Source organism: Sciurus vulgaris, assembly GCF_902686455.1.
Source record: "Sciurus vulgaris genome assembly, chromosome: 8".
Taxonomy (NCBI): domain Eukaryota; kingdom Metazoa; phylum Chordata; class Mammalia; order Rodentia; family Sciuridae; genus Sciurus; species Sciurus vulgaris.
In genome coordinates, this window is record NC_136468.1 from 30412436 (window position 1) to 30426590 (window position 14155).

Below are 14155 nucleotides of genomic sequence, written 5' to 3' on the forward strand. Positions count from 1 at the left end.
ATTGAAAACATGTTTATAGATAAATTGTATATATATAAATGTAAAAATATGTACACATTTGCATATATATAAATGATATAAATGTATATATATGAATGTTATATTACATATTTATTTAGTAATTGAATAAATATTTATGGAAACTTCTAGGCTCTTGGAAAAATATCAACAAATAGAAACAGACAAAAGTTCCCTATCTTTCTAGGGGAACAGAAACAGAAAACAAACTATCTGATACATAAATGAACTAATTATTGAATTAGAAAGGTAATTAGTGCTAAGCAAAAATGCAAAATGTTACTGGAGAACAGAGAGGGTAGCAGTTTTATGTTGGCTAGGGTGAATCTCATTGAGTTGGTGATACAGGACAAAGATTTACTAGAGATGAGCAGGTTAGCCATTTGAGTACCTGGCGAATGATCACTGCAGAAGGGGGAACACCCAGGGCAAAGGCCTTCAGGCAGATCCCAGTCTGCAGTATGACTGAGCAGAATTCCTAAAGAGGAGAATGAGAGAAGGTATCAAGGAGGTAACATGAGGAGGGACTGGACCACTGGGAACAAAGGAGGCCATTTTTAGGTTTTAACTCTTAATGAAGGGAAACTTGCAGGGGAGTTTGAGCAGAACAATGACATGATTGTTCAGACTTTGATTTTTTTTCCCCTTATTTACTACTGGTGCATTATAATTACACAAAATGGTGGGATTTGTTGTTTAATATTCATACATGCACACAATAATTTTGCCAATGCCATTCCCTAGTATTTCCCTTTTTCCTCCTCTCAACCCTTCCCCTGGTCCTTGTCCTCTATTCTACTTATCTCCCTTCAATATTCATGAGATATCCCATTTTCCTTTTTCTTTTTCCTTTGTAGCTGTCACATATGAGAAAAAACATATGACCCTTGACTTTCTGAGTTTGGTTTACTTCACTTAACATGATGTTCTTAAGTTCCATTCATTTTCCTGCAAATGGAAAAATTTCCTTCTTCTTATGGCTGAATAAAACTCTTTTGTGTATATGTACACATTTTCTTGATCCATTCATCCATCAACAGATACCTCACTGGTTTCATAGTTTGGCATTTGTGAATTATGCTGCTATAAACATGGGTATGTATGTATGGCTATAGCATGATGACTTTAAATCTTTAGGATTCATAATGAAGAGTGATATAGCTGAATCATGTTGGTGGTTCTATTCCTAGTCTGTTGAGGAAATTCCATACTGATTTCCATGGTGGTTGTACTAATATAATCCCACCAACTTGTAAGTGTTCCTTTTTTCCCACATCTTCTCCAGCATTTATTATTGTTTGTATTCTTGATCCTGACTGGAGTTACATGAAATCTGATTATAATTTTGATTCCCATTTCCCTAATTGCTACAATGGTGAACTATTTTTTTTTTCATATATTTGTTGACCATTTGTATTTCTTCTTTTATTTAGTTCACTCGCCTGTTTATTAATTGGGCTATTTGGGTTTTGGTGTTATGTTTTTTAAGTTCTTCATGTATTCCAGATATTAATCCTCTATAAGAAGAGTAGCAAGCAGTCAGGTGTGGGGGCACACATCTATGATCCCAGAGGCTCAGGAGGCTGAGGCAGGAGAATCACAAGTTCAAAGTCAGCCTCAAAAACTTAGTGAGGCCCTAAGCAATTTCTTAGCAAGATGCTGTCTCAAGATAAAAATAAATAAATAAAAAGAGCTGGGGATTTGGGTTACTGGTTAAGTACTCGAGTAATTCGCAAAGATTTTCTCCCTTTATGTAGGCTTTCACATTTTTTAATTGTTTTCTTTGCTGTGCAAAAGCTTTTTAATTTGATGCCATCCCATTTATTAATTCTTGGTATTATTTCCTGAGATTTAGGAGTCCTATTGAGAAAGATGTTACTTGTACCTTTATGTTGGTGTGTTCACCTTATGATTTCTTCCAGGAGTTGTATAGTTTCTGTTCTAATTCCTAAGACTTTGATCCATATAGAGTTGATTGTTGTGCAGGGTGAGAGATAAGGATTTAGTTTCACTATACATATGGATAACAGCTTTCCCAGCACCATTTGTTAAAAGGGCTGCCTTTTGTGCAAAGTATGTTTTTGGTCCCTTTGTCAAGGACAATTTATATTTAGTTTATTATAGAGAGATGTGTATTAATTTCTTCCATTTTGAATTAATTTTTTTTCTAAAGCTCAGTTTGGTCCTGTTTCTCATTTGCTTTAGCTCTCTTCAAATGGTATTTGTACTTTTACTAGTTCTAGCATTTGTTTTTCATTTCTTCTATAATTAGTCTTTCTTTGAATCATTTCTGTAGTGGTAGTTGAGTAACCATGAATTCTTTTAGTTTCTACTTTTCTTGGGTATCGAATGGGGTTTCTGCCTTGGAGGAGTGAGGGTGGGGTGATGGCATTACCTACACAGAGACACCGGGGACTCACTCAAGTGGTGGTGAAGCAAAATCTGTTTCTTGTGTACCAAGCTTTTGGTTACATAGACTATGCAGCTGCTTACGTGAGGGGAGGCTCCTTCTGCATCAACCAATGAAAAGGTCATTAATTCCACTTATCACAGATGTCCTCAAGGCTACAGGCAAGTATCACATGTCCACTGGATGGCGTTCCAATATAGCCTAAGTGGTGGGCCTTTGCTCACACCATTGACTCAGTGACTGCTGCCAAGTATGTCTGTGGGACATTACCTACACTTGGAAGATTTTTTTACTTCTTTAATTCTAAGAGATAGCTCTGCTGGATATAGCAATCTTGGTTGACAGTTATTTCCTGGATTCTAGATTTTGAACTGAGACATCAGAAATAATTCTTATTGACTTGCCTCTAAATGTGACCTGAAATTTTTCTCCTGAAGACTTTAAAATTCTATCCTCATTCTCTCTGTTAGGTATTTTAATTATAATGTGTCATGAAGAGGTTTTTGTTGTTGCTGTTGTTGTTTGTTTTTTATCTTGTCTATTTGGGGTTCTGAATGCCTTCAGAATCTGAATGTCCATCTCAAGATTGGGAAAAGTCTCTGCTATTATTTTCCTGAAGGAGTTATTCATGCCATTAGACTGCATTTCACAACTCTCTTCAATTCTGTTGATTCTTAAATTTGGTCTCTTACCATTGTCCCAGAGTTCTTGTCTAATCTGGTCATGGTTACTTCTTTCATTTTCTTTAATTTTGTCTGAATATTTAAGGCCAGACATTTTGTCTTCCAACTCTGAGATTCTATCTTAAGCATGGTCAACTTTATTAGACTTTCAAGTAAACATTTTATTCAATTTATTGTATCTTTATTTCCAAAACTATTGTTTGGCTCTTTTTCCATATCTCCTTAACAAATTTCTCATTTATGAATTTCTCATTCATATCCTGTACTGACCTCCTTAATTCATCCCCTTGTTTTCCATGGTCTCTTGGAATTTATGGATCATTTTTATAATGATTATTTTGAATTCTTTATCAGGTATTTCATTCGCATACTATCTCCGAAGTCAGTTGCCATTGAATTATGAACTTTAGGAGGCATCATGTTATCTTGCTTTTTCAAATCTCTTGTATTTCCATTTTGGGTATTATTCATCTGTTTGGATGGATTTTCCTTTAACTCTTATGTGTGGGCCTTTTAGGGAACAGTTTTCTCTTTCCAAAGTGTTCTTGGATATCAGATTTTTGTGTATTTATATATATATATACACACAGTTGAGGTTCGTAGTGTAGTTCCATTACTAGTTCTTTGTTGATGATTATTGCATTTTAGTACAGCATATTTTGTCAGAGTTTGAGCACTCCACTTTCCTTCTAGGTTTCAAAAGAGAAGGATTCTTCTTATACAACTTCCAATTGTGTTTTCTAAGGCAGGGTATGTGGGGTGCACCCTGTTTTGCTCTTCTTCACATAACAACTCTTTGTAGTCTAAAGAAGTATGGGAGTGATTTAGATTGAGACCTCTTATAGATGTGTTTTGGTCAGCTGTTTTGTTTCTGTGACCAAAAGACCTGAAAAGGACAATTAGAGAAGAAAAAGTTTATTTGGGGTTCATGGTTTCAGAATCTTAGTCCTTAGACAGCTGACTCCATTCTTTAGGGCCCAAGATGAGGCAGAACATCATGGTAGAGAAATGTGGTAAAGGAAAACAGTTGATGACATGGCACCAGAAGGTAGTAGGGGAAAAGGAAAAGGGAGAGAGAAAGGAAGGGAGAGAGAGGGAATGCTCTCCTTGTCACAGCAAAATATATACCTCGAAGGCATGCCCCCAATGGTTCACCTCCTCCAGCCACATCCTACCTGCTTATAGTTAAGATTCAGTAACTTCTATCAGTGGATTAATGTACCAATTAGGTTAATGCTCTCATAATCCAATCATTTCAAATCTAAACCCTCTTGCATTGTTTCACATATGAACTTTCTGAGGGACACCTCATATCCAAACCACAACTTGGGGGTGTCAACATTTTTGGTGCTAATTCTCTGTTTTGTTTTGTTTTTTCTGTCAGAGTAGATGTCTATAAGTGACACCTGAGGAAACACTCTCCCCCCAACTGCTTCTACTTGGGGCTTGGTCATTAATTGGGGGGGGGGGGTCTCTTTTACTCTTTGTATCCAGGCATCATTGACATTTGAGCATGCTTAGTTTTTTTGTGTGGAACAAGGGACACTATCACTTGACTGGGTTTAATTCAGCAGCAGAGTCTCTGCCCTGTGAACTTTTGGTGTCCTAGTAGAGCGCCAGTACTTCACTAAGAAGCAGTACTTCTATTTCTTGAATTCCAAACAACTGGAAATGCAGCCTCCTCTAGTTCACCTTGATGAATCATTCCTGACTTTGATTTCAAACAGATATCTTGAGCTTCGGTGTTAAGAAACAAGGTAGAAGCATGGAGACAAGTAGTAGGTTATTATGATCTAATTAAGAGACCATGGTAATTCTGACTAAGGGTAGTAATAGAGATGTTGTCTATATTACTGATAAATTTTGAAGGCAAAACCAGTAGACTTTCCTGATTGATTGGATATGGCATAAGATTGAAAGAAGATATTCAAGAGTGCCTTCTAGGGTTTTGACCTGCCAACTGGAAAAATAGTTACCATTAATTGAAATGGGAAAGATTATGAGCAGAACAGATTTGTTATAGAAGAACTGATTCCTGGAGTACAGTGCTAAATACATAAATTTGAAATATGTGTTGAATATCTAAGTGGCACTATTGATAGACATGTGGATATATCTCATCAATAGTACAGTGTTCATGAGAGAGAACTGATCTGGCCATATTAGATCTGACAATCATCAGTATATAGGTGGCAGTTAAAGTCCTAAGACTTGAAGCTACTTAAGGAGTGAATGAAGACAGGAAAGTAAATAGGAGAAAGGACAGAGTTCTGGGTGACTACAAAATTAATTAGTAGTGAGAAGAGAAAGTACTAGCCAAAGAAACAGGAACAGAGGTTATTGAGATAGGAGAAAAACTAGGAAGTGTGGGGCCCTGGAATGCAAACAAAGCAAATTTTTAAGAAGGAAGCAACTGTCATGCTTGTCAAAGTGCTGATAAGTCAGTTAATATGAAAAATAGAAATCTGATCATTGTATTAGAAAAGCAACATAAGTAAATACTTAAAATAGACTTTATAACCACATGTATTATAACAAACAAAGCACTTTTGGGGAAATATTATTTCATTTAATTCACTAACTTGATATGAGATGTTATTTAATGTTTACAGCTTATTGATTTGTACAAAGGTTGCTCAACTGATAAATTATGTGACTAAGAGAACCCAGGTGTTCTGATTGCAAAAGTCCATGTTTGTTTTATGAAATCCCATTTGGGGATAGAAATATAACTACCTCAATCTTATAAATAGATTTCAAATATCATGTATTTTACTTGACATATCAATTTTGCCCTGAAAATAGTTTTATTTATCAGTGTCATTTATGAATCAACAGCATCTTTTTCTATTAACTCCTGGAAAATATAAACAAACACATCTCTCTGTAGTTTATGTTCTTCCTCAAGTATTCTGACTGTTGAAAACTAAAAAGAATGGGTAATACAATGGAAAACAGAATATAAACATTCTTCCTTAGGTTTAACCACTGATTTCATTTGGTCTACAGGTTATAGTTTGTTTGCACAGTCTATCAAAGGATTGGAAAAATATAAGCCTGAGGACCAAATCAAGTCTGATGCCTAGTTTTGAGAAAAAAATGTGTGGTGGAACAAATTCAAGACCATTCATTTATTTATTGAAAAGTTGATTAAGTGCAATAGAAATCATAAGCTCTATGTTATTTATTATCTGAACATTTTACAATTTCTGAGCATTTTCATATAGGTTAAATAGATTACCAGAGGAGTATCACAAGACCCTGAAGTTATTCCTGTTTTTAATCACTTACTCATACAATAGTTTCTGCTTATCTGCTAGGAATACAACCAAGATTTGCAATGAATGCCTGAAATTGCAGACAGTACTGAACCCAATATGTACTATATTTTTTTCCTATGTGCCCTACATTATTCCATATAGTTCCAAAGTTAATCTGTCCTTCCATGTTTTATGCCCTAGTGTCCATAGTACTCTTGTGCTTTGTGGCAATAATTAAGTTAAATAAAGATTACTGGAAAAGAAGCATAGTGATATCACAACAGTTGATCTGGTAACTGAGAAAGCTAGTAAATGACTAACATTCAAGTAGTGAAAATGACATGAATATACTCGACAAATGAATGATTTAAATTCTGGGCAAAATGGAGCAAGACAGTGTGAGACTTCATCAAACAACTCAGAATGGCATGCAATTTTAAAATTATGAATTATTTATACCTGGAATTTTCCACTTAATGTTTTTGGATTATAGTTGACTATACTTTCTGAAATTACAGAAAGTGAAACTTTGGATAAGGAGGGACTATTGTAATGGTTTGCTTCTAAGTGTTTCTTTGCATTTTAAAAAGTAATTCTGCATTTATTCTTTCATTAAATTCTGACTATTACTAAAATAGACTCAGTGTCCTTAGTCCATTCAGACTGCTAAAACAAACTGCCTTAAACAACAGGTAATTTTTAAACAACAAAACTTTGCTGAGGTTGGAAAGTCCAAGATCAAGGTACCAGTAGATTTTGTGTCTGGAAAGAACTTGCTTTCTGCTCCATAGATGTTGCCTTGTTGCTGTATCCTTTTGTGGTGAAAGGAGCAAGGAGCTTCCCCAAGCCTCTTTTATAGGAGAGTGGAGCCAATATTAGGTTCACATTAGGTTCCAACATGTGAATTGCTGGTAGGGGATTCTAACAAGTATTCAGACCATACCAGTCAGTGGGGCTTATTTATATGAGCAAAATTTCAAAAAAAGATAAGGGTAGAGGAATATCTTTTTATCTTTCAAAAGTAACCTTGAGTATCAGGTCTTGTTAAGAGACTTCCAATTCCCTAGGAAAAAGTATTTATTTACTCCACTTATTCTAACCCTCAACCATGCCCTGGAGAGATATCTCTCACGATACTTCATTGCTCTTTTTGTTAGCTTGCTTTTCCTATCTAATAACTTGTAAGTGTCTTGAATCTAGAATCAAGAGGCTTATTAATTAAGCACATATCTAATGACAACATGTGCCAGACATGTGCTATGTCTATAAATACAATAATCAAGAAGACACACATCCTTCCTTCAAACACATCTAGTCCAATGATGCGATAGTTAAATTAAGAAATTATCACCATGTAGATTAAAATGAATGTGTTATAACAAAGGAAATACTATTCAGCTGAGTGTATAGTCTCAATGAAACTGAGTCTTGGAAGAACTGACATCTGATTTAATTCATGAAGGAAGATAAGGAGTAGCCAAGAGAGTGCGGAGGGTCAATCAGGTTAAATTACAAGCTAATGTTAAACCATCGAGCTTTGGGGAACTGTATACAAGAAGTCAGGTGGAATGGGCAGAGACTAGTTGGAAGGTGGAAGTGGGGCCAGATTTGGGTGGTTTTTGTTGGGCATGTTAAAAATACTGAATGTGGTTTTAGAAGTCAAGGAATTTACTGAAAAAAATGTAGGCAGGTCAATCGAGTGTCGTCGCTTAGAAAAGCGACGATGACAGTGGTCTGGGATAGATTAGAAAAGGCTGGATCCTACAATAGCAAGGTGAGAAATAAACCTGAATAAGGGAATAATGTGTTATTAGAGAAAGTTGAACAAATTTTTAAATATATGAAGGACCTAGAAATAATAGAACCTGGTGACGAATACGCACATATTAGAAGTTAAAAGGGAATCATGAGTGACCTTGAAGATTCTGGCTTAGGGAACTGAGCAGATGGGAGTTTTATTCATAAAAAAGGGGTAGGAGAGAAAGAACATGTTTGAAGGATGGGGAGGAAATAGGAAGTATCACTTTGGATATGTTGAGTGTTTAGATAGTCTTTGGAAATTCAAATGGAAATGTCTAGATGGATTTACCATTCTGGACCTCAGAAGACTTACCTGTTAAGATGTAAAGATTGTGGTGTACTCAAATCCATTCAACAAATATGTACTGAATACTCACTGTGCATGTGCAAGATTATTTTAGTCAGAGACAGAGTCGAATCTAAGATTTGGTAATCAGATGTATAAAACAAGAAGACTATAAAGAATCTTAGAATACCAGAATTTATGATAAGGGCAGATGAAAGCTAATTCAAAGTAGACCAAGAATAAAAGTTGAAAAGGACAGGGATAGAACCAGGTTAGCAAGGAATAGAACAGGGTTAGCAAGTCTAGAAACCATAGTAAATTTTTAAATTGAAATACTTGTGACAAGGGACAGGGTTAGGAGGATAGAAGTCTTGTACTGACATGGATAATTGGATAATCTGGAACATTTTTAATTCTCACTGGAATGTGCCCTTGTGAATTTTGTCTTTCTGTGCCCGAATTTTTTTTTTTTTTTTTTTTTTTTTTTTTTTTTTTTTTTTTTTTTTAGTTTTTTTGTACCAGGGATTATACCCAGGGGTGCTTACCCACTGAGCCACATCCCCAAACTTTTTTAGTTTGTGTTCTAAGACAGGGCCTCACTAAGTTGCTGAAACTGACTTTGATCCTCCTGCCTCAACCTCTCTAGTCACTGGAATTACAAACATGCACCATTGCACTAGCTGTGCCTGACTCATTTCACTTAATTTCCTTCAGTTTCATCCCTGTTTTCTAGCATTTATTTCTGTAACCTCTGCTTTTACAACATTTTTATTCCATAGCAAATACCCATTTTCAATATTGGAGTATTAATGACTAAAATAAAATGAAAATGAAATAAAATTATGTGTTTTCTATTACCCAATTACTATAAAATGTAAAGAAGTAAATATATATATAAACTTTGAAAAAATCAAAAATCAACAGTCTGTAAAATATAAAGAATATGTCCGCTTGTCTATTTTTAATTCTAAAGAGTAATCAGCAATTTTCACCTTTTGTTGAAACCAAGTCAGCTATACAGATACAATTTAAAATAGCAAAACTAATATCACAATTGATTTTCCTTTGTGGTTTCATCATTTGAACTCTTCCATCTCCTCTACTAGACATCATTTGATTTTTTTTTTTTTTAGGAGAATTTTTTCTAGCATTCCTCTTCTTTCAGTGCTGCCTTGTGTTTCAGTCTGCCAAGCAATTCATAAAATCAGTTCTTTTGAATACCAGCCTCTGAAGGTTCTTCAAACTAAAAATAAATTTATTATAACTAAATAAGTTCAACATATGCAGTATAAAATAGCTCACTCACTAGAAGTTCTACAAGAAAAGAAAACTGTAGTTTGCTAAAATTCGATATTTTTTAAACTTAATTGATTACACAATTCTTGAAAAAAAAAAAATCATGTACCTATCACGTTTGGGGGCATTCTTTGGAACTCTTGCCGCAAATGGTTGCTGAAAGCGTCTGCACACATTACTAATCTCTGAATGATGTTAACTGAAAGTGTCTTAAAATGTTGGCCCTAGTTTATAATGGATAATTTTGAAAGTCAAATCATTCATAATATAAAGGAAGGACTCTGTAATTATGGCATAATGGGTGATGGTGAAGCTATTTGGAGCTGGACATGGTGACACATGACTGTCATCCCAGCAACTAGGGAGGCTGAGGCAGGGGGATCCCAAATTGGAGGCCAGTCTCAGCAACTTAGCAAGGCTCTGTCTTAAAAAGAAAAAAAAAAAAAAATGACTAGGGATATGGTAAAGCATCCTGTGTTCAATCTCCAGTACCAAGCAAACATAAAAGGATATTTGCAGTTTGGTGGTGATAAAGGGATTTGTAGGTAGGAGCTTGATTCAGGACTTTCAAATCTCAGTCATTGCTACTCTACATAAGCATAAAATAATTAACTCCAGATTATAGATGGAGAAATTAAAGAATAGGAGTAATTGCCTGAAGTTACTCTGATATATAAAAATCCAGTGTACTCCTGTGTACTCTTTTTTTCTGTATATCTTTCTTAACAGTATTACTAATGGATAAGAATATAGAAAATATTTACGTTTGTATTCCAATATACATGTCTCTCAACAAAATAGGTAGCTACTATTTGAAGGTCAAAGTTAGGAGCAGCCCAACAACAGCTTTCTTGTGTGATGTTATTTCCCCCCACCAAGCTAATAATCAGGATTTAATTGTAATTTCAGGTGGCATCTGCTTATTTCAAAGACTTTCACCTGCTGCTATTTGGAGTCATCTGTTTAGCAACGTCAATAGAAAAATGGAATTTGCACAAGAGGATTGCTCTGAGGATGGTGATGATGGTGGGTGTGAACCCAGCACGGTAAGTACTGTGCTTACTCCTTCCAGTTCACATTCTGAACAGACAATTTCTGTTGCAAATAACCAAATAAGAAATGCACAATCAAGGGAATAGCTTTTGGATTTTTTTTTTTCCTCTGAAAATATGAAAGTGAGACACAATGTGCTTGAGTTGTAGGAGGGGAAAGAAACAACAACTTTCCTGTCACCGCAGGTCTAATTACAGTGAGATTGGAATAAATGCACATGACTCTCTCACATTTAATGCACCATTGGAGTCAAAGATGAGAGAAGCCTTGAACTTCAACAGGCAAGATTGATAGACTTCAGAGTAGATTTTATTCCTATCTTGTTTATTTGGTGATTACACATTCAGAACTTGTTCAAGAGCATCCTTTATCAACAGGGAGGATGTTAAAAACCAAAGACAAAGACATTACTGGCAAAATACAAATGTGTGCAGAAAAATTCCAAGGTGAACACTTTTTCTTTTAAATCCACTGTTGCAAAGTAAAACAATCAATTAGGAACATTCATCTATAGAATGCAAAATCACTCCTTTGACTGATTTTAGCCTCACTGAAATGAATGTGTTTTTTTTCATTAAGTGAATTAGCTATTTTGATTTTATTCCATCTCCTGTTAAGAACATGAATGTAAACTAAAGAAAATTTCCAGTGTCAGAATCATTTGCATAATGATATTTTGCTTTAAAGCCTTAGGTGGTTTTTTTTCCTTCTCATCTTTCTTTGGAAAATAGGAAAATTTTATTGACTTCAGTTGCATAATTCCTTCTAGGGCATAGCTACACCTGTGTTTATCATTTATGGAACAAATTGTTTTGCTAAATGCAATAGATATACATATATATGTGCATAAATATATATATATATATGACTCATACCAAACAAATTGGAAAAAGTTACTAAAAATTATATAACATACATATACATGTATAAAGTATCTCAGCCTTAAAATGAAATGATGTTCTATGCCTTTTAGGTACTATAGAAATGTATCTTTTCCTTGACCATCTGGTCTCTGCCCCAGGGGAGGAGATAATGTGCTGCACAGTAGGTCAAACGTCCTAACCATTATGTCACTAAGTGACTTTTCAATTTAGGGCATTTTCACCAGAAGCTATACCTCATATTGACCTTTCTTTATTAGGAAGATCACACACCTTATATATACCATAAATTTAAAAGTGTATCTAGATTTTTTTTGAGAATCATTTCTTATTCAACTTTCTAAAAAGTCCTTTTACTACTTCTTTTACAAAATAAAGGAAATAGAAACACAGAAAATATTCACCATACCTGAGTCTGAAGCATAGTGCCTAAATTGTTCTTGTAAATCTAGTTTAAAAGAGAGTTAGAGAACATTATAAATGGTTTCTGAGTGATTTTCTAGGGCTTCCTACTCAAAAGAGATCATGCTTTTCCCCAAGTGTGATGGTTTAAAATCCTAAAGTCTTAGGTATGTTATATTTAAGGATCAACTACTCTACAAGAGAAGAGAAAGTAATAAATTCTGTTCCTGACAACAGGAAGGACTGTCAGATTTAGGAAAGCATAAGTAATAGAATCTACAGAAAATTCTGCAACCTCATTTTAACCAGTGACTTTAACTATTTTCTCCATCCACCATATATTATTGAACCAGAAGAGTGAACAAGTAAAGAGAAATATCAATCTCTCCTTGTTCTTATATCCTTCCAGCACACATACTAATTAACAGAAAAATGCCCCCAAAATAAAAAAAAAAAAAAAGTTAAGGGACCCTAAATTCCAAAGTCGGTTGCAATTCCATCTTACTTGTATCTGAAGGTGTCATCTGTAAAGAGTATTCATGTATTATTGTGGTATTAAAGCTGTTAGGCACATACTGAATTGCTCTTTGGTATAAGTTTAGTCATTTTCTTTTCTGTTTTTTGGAGAAAGGATTTTTATGGTTCCCTAGGAGATAGATCCCTTGAAAACTCCACTCTTATGTGTGTTACTTTGATTTCGATCTGGATATGACTGTACTCAGAGTTCACCCTCTGGGATGAAACGTAACTTTCCACATTTTTAAACATTTAACCCCCAACCGTGAGCAGTATCTTTTACAATTAACTAAGAGCCTCTGAAGACAGAGCCGGGATCCACATGACACTCTCTCGTTGCAGGCTGACGCTGGGGTTCATGAGCAGCACAGCCCTCCTCTCCATGTGGCTTAGCAACACCTCTACTACTGCCATGGTGATGCCCATTGTGGAAGCTGTGGCACAGCAGATCATCAGGGCTGAAGCAGAGGCTGAGGCCACGCAGATGACTTATTTCAATGAATCTGCCAACCATGGACTGGAAGTTGACGGTATCACGATGACGTGGCCACAGTGGGGTCTAGTCATCTGGGCAATAGGCATACATTCAAGAATCCTGGGTTACACTTTGAATTAACTATCCACATATGCATGATTTGAATTTAATCTTCCTCTTTCTATAGTCCTTAATAACTCGGCAAAGAAATTACATTATGCAAATATTTTACCTTAAATTATTTGTTGAATTTCTATTCTCTGGCAAAAAGAGGGAGAATGCCTTTTCAACCATCCAGTCAATTCAATGTAACACTCTGTCGTGTCTCTATCAGGAGACTTCCAGGTTAATTTTTCCCTTCCTAAAAATTACTTTCCTGCTTCATATTGGCAATCTTTAATCCTACATTCTAATTGGACACAACAGCAAATATTACTGTGATTATTTCTGGCTCTGATGAACTGCTCTGATGCAATGAAAAATGTAGGGGGAATGTTTGTGTTTATAAAATACTTTGTTAAGATGAATGCTGTATCAATATACGGTGAATTTGTTTATTTTTAATTTCTAGTAATTTTCCATTTTCTCATATACACATGCACACACACACACACTTGTGATAAAACACACCCAATGATAAAACCTCATTTAAATTGTTTTACTTAATGTTTTGCAGAAACTGTTATTGGACAGAAAACAAATAAGAAAGAGAAAACAAAACCAAGGTAAAGAATTCTGACGTTTTGATTAGGATTTTCCAAAATATATTTTAATAAGATTAAAACAGGGCCAATTTGTTTTTCAGGTGCAGTAATGACGCGGAGAAAATGTCAAGCAAGATGGATATGAAAAAGGTATATTGATTTTGATTTTTTCTAAATAATTATACATGGAAATTACATTAGAGCTGCAGTTGAATACATATGCATTTTAAGACATATTACTTGCTTCTTTGTCCAAAAAATACTTTGCCTGACTAAATCAAAGTGTGGTCTGATGGTTTGGTACTGCTTCAAGAATAGACTGAAATCACCATCCAGATAAGAACTACTTTAGACTCTGAAAATTAGCATCA

The 14155-nt window shown here is 34.9% G+C and overlaps 1 protein-coding gene across 2 annotated transcripts in view; it reads left to right on the plus strand.

Moving 5' to 3' along the window:
* Window positions 1-14155, plus strand: part of SLC13A1 (solute carrier family 13 member 1) — an 88882-nt gene that overhangs the window by 18242 nt on the left and 56485 nt on the right. For both annotated transcript variants that reach the window (XM_079149848.1, XM_079149849.1), the window contains exons 3-6: window positions 10663-10799; window positions 12948-13135; window positions 13757-13805; window positions 13886-13934. In XM_079149848.1, coding sequence (XP_079005974.1) covers window positions 10663-10799; window positions 12948-13135; window positions 13757-13805; window positions 13886-13934 — 423 coding nt within the window. The remainder of the gene's footprint in view (window positions 1-10662; window positions 10800-12947; window positions 13136-13756; window positions 13806-13885; window positions 13935-14155) is intronic.